Source organism: Microtus pennsylvanicus, chromosome 9 (genome assembly GCF_037038515.1).
Source record: "Microtus pennsylvanicus isolate mMicPen1 chromosome 9, mMicPen1.hap1, whole genome shotgun sequence".
Lineage (NCBI taxonomy): Eukaryota > Metazoa > Chordata > Mammalia > Rodentia > Cricetidae > Microtus > Microtus pennsylvanicus.
This window is the reverse complement of record NC_134587.1, coordinates 75,363,613-75,369,612: the sequence shown is the minus strand read 5'-3', so window position 1 is coordinate 75,369,612 and position 6,000 is coordinate 75,363,613. Positions and strand designations below refer to the sequence as shown.

Sequence of the window (6,000 nt, the reverse complement as noted above, 5' to 3'; positions counted from 1 at the left end):
ACCTTAAGAATATCTTAAAAGAAATGTTTTAATTACAGAAGACAAAGCGTTTTAATACTACCATTCTTCAGCAAATAATTATCAAATTGCTGTATCTTTGTATTGTATTGTGTTGGAGTGTTTGCTTTTCAAAACTGCTGTCTGAGGGCTGGAGAAATGGCTCAGTAATTAGAAACACATGCTTCTCTTCCAGAAGACCTGAACATGGTTTCTAGCACCAACTGTAGTAGTAAGAACTAATGTCTGGGTGCTCTGCTTCTCTGATTTTTCAGCATTAACCTCTATATCTGACTGAGTTTTTATTATTAAGACCAATTAGAATTAGTGCTACATTTGATACTCCTTCAGTTCTTTGGGTATATGCCAAGAAGTGGAATGCTGGGACACGTAGTCCTTCCATCACTTAGAGTGTATGTGAGTGTTACTATGGAACTAAACCTTGGGGCTCACACAGTCTAGGCAAGTGCTTTACCATAGAGACACACCTCCAGCCAACTATGTTTCATTTTTTAAGGCACCATGTCAGTTGGGTGTTGTGACATCCAGCCTTCGGGAGGCAGAAGCAGTCTCTGTGAGTTCAAGATCAACTTCATCTATACAGCAAGTTCCAAGCCAGGGCAACCCTCTATCAGAGACACTCACACACACACAGAATCACACCAAAGCATCAAAATGTCTCCACAGTAGACATATACCATGTTAGAACAATCTTTTTTTTTTAATTACCCCTTGTGTGTGGGTATACTGTATGCACAGATGTCTGTGCACCCCTGCTATGCCTGCTGTCCTTAAAGGCCAGAAGACAGCATGGAATCCACCAAAGTGTAACTAAGGTCGTGAGTCACCACGTGGGTTCTGGGAACTGAACCTGAGTCCTCTGCGAGAGCAGCAGGTGCTCTTAACCACTGAGCCATCTCTCTAGCTCCCCTTAATTCTTTTTTAAAAATTAGCTTTTATTACGTGTGTGTGTGTGTGTGTTTGCCTCAGACACAGGAGGTCAGAGGACAACTTTCGTGGGTCTGCTCTCATTCTCTCTTCCTATAATTTGGGATCCGGGGATTGAACTTGAGTTTTCAGGCTTGGCAAGAAGGACCTTTATGCCCTGAGCCCTTTCACTAGCTCCGTGCCCAATTCTTCAGTCCATCTCAAATTGCACTGAAGAATATTTCAATTGCTGAACAGCTCTGTGTGGCTAGAGGCGGCCATATTGGCAACTACGTTAGAGCAGTAACAGCAGAACGGCACTTGGGGTTTGGAGTTGTGTCCCTATTCTGTTGCCATGTCATAGCTGACTGTTAACTCAGAAATTCAAACAACAAAAACTTAGTATAGCACAGATTCCAGGGGCTAGCCTGTGTCCTCTGCTCAGGGAGTTATGTTAGCTGGACTTAGGATTTGTCTGAGGTCCACACTCCACTTCCAAAGCTTCACAGCTATTGGCAGAACGCAGCTCCTTATCACTGTAGAATCAGAGTCCCCACTCTCCAGCTGGCTGTAAGCCAGACACCACTCTATAGCATGACTAAGAAAAACTCAGAGACAGAAATTGGGGGTCAACTTGAAGGTCAGAAAAGCAAAACAACCAGCCACTGGCTCTTACCTTTGTCTCAGTACGAAATGGCGATCCTGCCTCCAGGAATCTCAGAATGAGACTGTGTCTGAGAGCTGTCTCCTCCCGTTTTATATTCCTCTCTAGGGCTGGGATTAAAGGCGTGTGTCACTACTGCCTAGTTTCTATGGCAAACTAGTGTGGCTACTGGGATTAAAGGTGTGTGCCACCACCGCCTGGTCTGTAAGGCTCAACAGTGTGGCTGTTTTACTTTCTGAACTTCATCTGATCTGGCAACAGCTCTCCATTCAATTATTGCTAATAGCCCTTTCGAATAAGCCAATCATAATAGTCAAAGAACAATCCCCCCCCTTGCTTCTGTGGCCTTCTCCTTTAAAAGTAGCCTGTACCAACTATTCGAGGTCTCTTGGCTTCCCGAATGCTGAGGGACCCTGTCATGACAGAATTAATAAAATCCTCATGCTTTTGCATCAGCTGTGGTGTGTGAGATGGTCTCTGGGGCAACTCCTCTTCGGTGCTTGGACTCTAGAGTCCAAAAATGCCTGCCCCATTTTTACTTTTATGGCGCTGGGAATCCAGTGCATGGCCTTATGCATGCGAGGCAAAAGCCTACCTCTAGCTATTGTGCCCCTGACCCGTCCCACTTTGACATGGCTCCCAGGGATCTGAACTCTGGTCCTCATCCTGCATGCCAAGTGCTTTATCCACTTAGCTGTCTCCTCAGTCTAATACATAATTTTTTTTAAGATTTATTTTTGTATGTGTGTTTTACCCAAATGTTTGTCCACTGCCTATGGAAGCCAGACGAAACATTGGATCCCGTGATACTGGTGTTACAGAAGGTTTTTAGCTGCGTTACAGGTGTTGGGGAATTTAAACTGGCTCCTATGGAAGAGCAACCAATGCTCTTAACCCCTGAGCCAGCTCTCCAACAGCGACTCCCCTACATACTTCTGAATGGATGGATGGCTTTAAAGTAGTCACTTCTTGTTCATCATAGATTATCTTCCCAATCCTTCTCATCTTGTCTTTTCTCCCTACCAATTTAAAATTGGCATCTCAAATCACCAATAAACCAATTTTTAAAAAGTCCTTGAAATCTGAAAATGACCTGACAGACATAAATCCTATTGTTTTCTTACTGTACACGGGCAGCTCATAAAACACTCAGGATCTCAGGCCAGGTGGCAGCAATTGCTTGCCTAGGGCAACTGGGTGTGGCCTCTGCAAGGGGAAGCATTCAGCAATTACTGAGGGTAGCCAGATCTATGGTGATGGCTCAGGGGTCAAGGTGTTCTGAGTGGAATAGACAGCCTATGAATCTCACATTCTGTGTAAGTGGAAAATTGTTTCTCCAGCTGATAAAGGCAACATAAATAAGGTTATGAAATTTTTTTTGGTAGCTAGGTCTCATGTAGCCCAGGCTAGCCTTTACCTCTCTGGTGTGGTGTGCACCACCATACCTGGTCTATGTGATTTTGTTTTTCCAGGTAGCTCTTCCACCTATCTGCTGAGGCTCTCTTTTACACCCCTGGTACTTTACAAAGTTTTATAATTTTTTAAGGTTTAATTTATTTTGTGTAGGAGTGCTTTGTCTGTGTATGTATATCTGTACACAAGGTGTGTCTGCTGAGGCCGGAAGAGGGAATCAGATCCCCTAACACTGGAGTTATGGATAGCTGTAAGTCATTATGTAGGTGCTGGGAACCGAACCTGGTCCTCTCCAAGAGCAATGAACCCTTAGCTGTCCCTTCCCTCCAGCTCCTGACACTTACCTTAGAGAGACGTCTTGTTGGGAGCCATACAGCCTAGTCTCAGACCAGCATGTGCCTACCTGTCTAACGGGTTCCCTCAGGGCAAGGCACCTGTGGAAATGGACTGTCACTTGGCAAGGACCAGTAGCCCACGGGACAGCATAGGAATTTGCAAAATTTGTGCAGCTTGCTGATTCTTTTCTCTCTCGTTATTTTTCTAATTCTTCGGGTGGTTTTTAGTTTTACTTTGTCAGTCACACCTGCAGCAGCAGTAAGGGTCCCTGGAAATTCTGTGCTTTCTCCAACATTTTCCCCTAAGATTCAACAGGGGGCTAATGCTTCTCAAATCTCTTATCTGGATATGAGATGTACAACTCCCAGTCCTGGGAACTTTCCAGGCTCAATGGAGACAGGTACATATGAGAAAACAACACATGGAACATTAGCCATGTCTCACAGTATACATGCATACACAGAATAGGGAAAAGGCCTCAGGAATACACATGGGCCAGCTGTTGAGAGTAAGTTCCTTGGTGACCAAGCACAGAATCATTGGTAGGACCTGGTATGCTCCAAGACGAAGAAACCACAATGTAAAATATGGAATGGACAGATCCATTTTTATACGCAGGAGCTTATATTGAGGGGAGAAAAATGGTATAGTGAGATGGGAAAAGAGGGCTTTGTCGAGGTCTGCCTTTTACGGAGAGATGGAGACATGGGACCCTCTTGTAAAAAAGGGAGCTGCATAAAAATATATCTTATAGACATGAAAGAACTGTCTGGGTTTGAATATTCCTTAAATTGTGATGTATTTCGTAAAGTCAAAAATAGAAGCCAATAATAAATGTAGCCCTGGTTAAAAAAAAAAAAAACTCTGTGTAAGTATAAACAAAGTCGGCCTGAGCTATCCGGGGCCACTTGAACGCAATCCACTTGGTGGTCACAAGTTTTCCTTATGCAGATGCCCCTTCTGGCCTCAGAACCTGAACCGAGGCTAGACCCCGGCAACTTCTTCTCCAACAGGCGTTGGTATCTGTTCTCTCAGTGTGAGAATGCTTAGAAAACAAACCGATCGCAAGTAAGTTCATAATAAATTTTATAAGGCAATGCAGTGACTTTCAAATTTTTGGAACAGTTCTCATAAAAAAATAAAATGACAGAAACTACAGAAACATTGAAATGATCGGCTGAACCGTGAGTGCTCAGAAGGAAGGACTCTGAAGTGGCTCAGCCTACCCCTCCTGCGAGCACAGTCAGCTCGCGGCTTTCTCACGGATTCACCAGCCTCCTGACTTTGATGCACTTCATGTTATAAAAACAAATCAAACCATTCTAAATCATTTAAAACAGAGCAAAGAATAAAATGAGATTAGCGAGAGGTCACATCCTCAGCGCAGCTTTGCAATACATGGAACAAAAACGGCAGATTCAAAAACACACATGTATTCTGTATACTCGTATATTTATAGATGGAGACTTACCATCATATAAACTAACAAGCTAGGCCAGGAAGGGCCAGGCATGCCTATAATTCCAACACTCATGAGGTCATAGCTAGAGGATCTTAAGTCTGAAGCCACCCTGGGCTGCATAGAGACACTGTCTCAAATAAAAAAAAAAATAGCCAGCTATATTCATTCGTCGGGTGCATTAACTTCACTGTACTTCATATTTGTTTATACCTGGAATGAGGGTGAAGCAAGAAAAACAGAACTAGCACAGGGATAAAAAATTAAAAATATTAATTACTGTGAAATATTATCAAATGAAAACCAACCCCAGATTAACAAAACAAATTTCCAATTAGATAAATACGTTTTTTTTTTTAAACTAAAAATTTACACTATCAGAAGATCCTGATCCTGATCAAAATCAACGTAGAACGCTGGAGCAGGAAGTAAACTTGATCCGTCAGTTCTTCTCAGAGGTCTACTGGTCTGACCGCAGCCATACAAGTCCCTGGCCCTCAGCGGAGTGTGACCAGCTCTTCTGAAGAGGTAGGATGAATGGCGACCGTGTTGTCAAAGTCGGCCTTGGTGGCCCCCATTTTCACTGCCACGGCGAAGCCCTGAAGCATTTCATCACAGCCAATCCCCTGCATGTGGATCCCAACCACCTGCAAGAACACAGAAGTTACGAACGTCAGGTTTTTATTAGTTCTGTATTCGTGAGAGAAATCTGATAGCCCAGGGGCAGAAGAGTTGGCTGGAAATGCCTGAGCTGCTGCAACCCCTAGCACCAGCACCAGCACCAAAACCAGTCTAAAATTCTGCTATTTCCAATCCAAAGTCAGTGCAGGTATACCCAAGAGGCCCTGTACAGCCCTGCTTCAGTAGCTCCCTCCAGCATACACCAGGCATCTCTTACTCCTGCTTCCCTCCTGTCCCATGTACTTCTCTTTGAAAGTGATGTCTCTCTGTTTGATGAACTTCCTTTTCCCTCCTTATTTTCCAGGGTCTTGTTGTATAGCCTAGGCTGGCCTCAAACTCCTGATCCTCCTGCCTCAGCCTCCTGAGTGCTGAGATCATGGTCTATAAAACAACGTCTGGCTTTCCTCTCTCCTTCCTAAGAACTAAGGGCATTCACTAACCAGACAGCTACAGACCTGTCCCTTCCCAGTCACTACCCAGACAGCTACAGACCTGTCCCTTCCCAGTCACTAACCACATAGCT

The 6,000-nt window shown here is 44.1% G+C and overlaps 1 protein-coding gene and 1 long non-coding RNA gene across 2 annotated transcripts in view; both read right to left on the bottom strand.

Annotated features, from left to right (window-relative positions):
* Positions 1-4,406: 4,406 nt before the first annotated feature.
* The window catches only part of LOC142857736 (uncharacterized), a 507,050-nt gene continuing 505,456 nt past the window's right edge, over positions 4,407-6,000 (bottom strand). Inside the window, exon 2 of the long non-coding RNA XR_012911856.1 lies at positions 4,407-4,986. This is a non-coding gene — a long non-coding RNA (uncharacterized LOC142857736). The remainder of the gene's footprint in view (positions 4,987-6,000) is intronic.
* Positions 4,407-6,000, bottom strand: part of Gsr (glutathione-disulfide reductase) — a 37,403-nt gene continuing 35,809 nt past the window's right edge. The window contains exon 13 of the mRNA XM_075986510.1: positions 4,407-5,443. Within this exon, the coding sequence (XP_075842625.1) occupies positions 5,294-5,443 (150 nt within the window). The 3' untranslated portion in view covers positions 4,407-5,293. The remainder of the gene's footprint in view (positions 5,444-6,000) is intronic.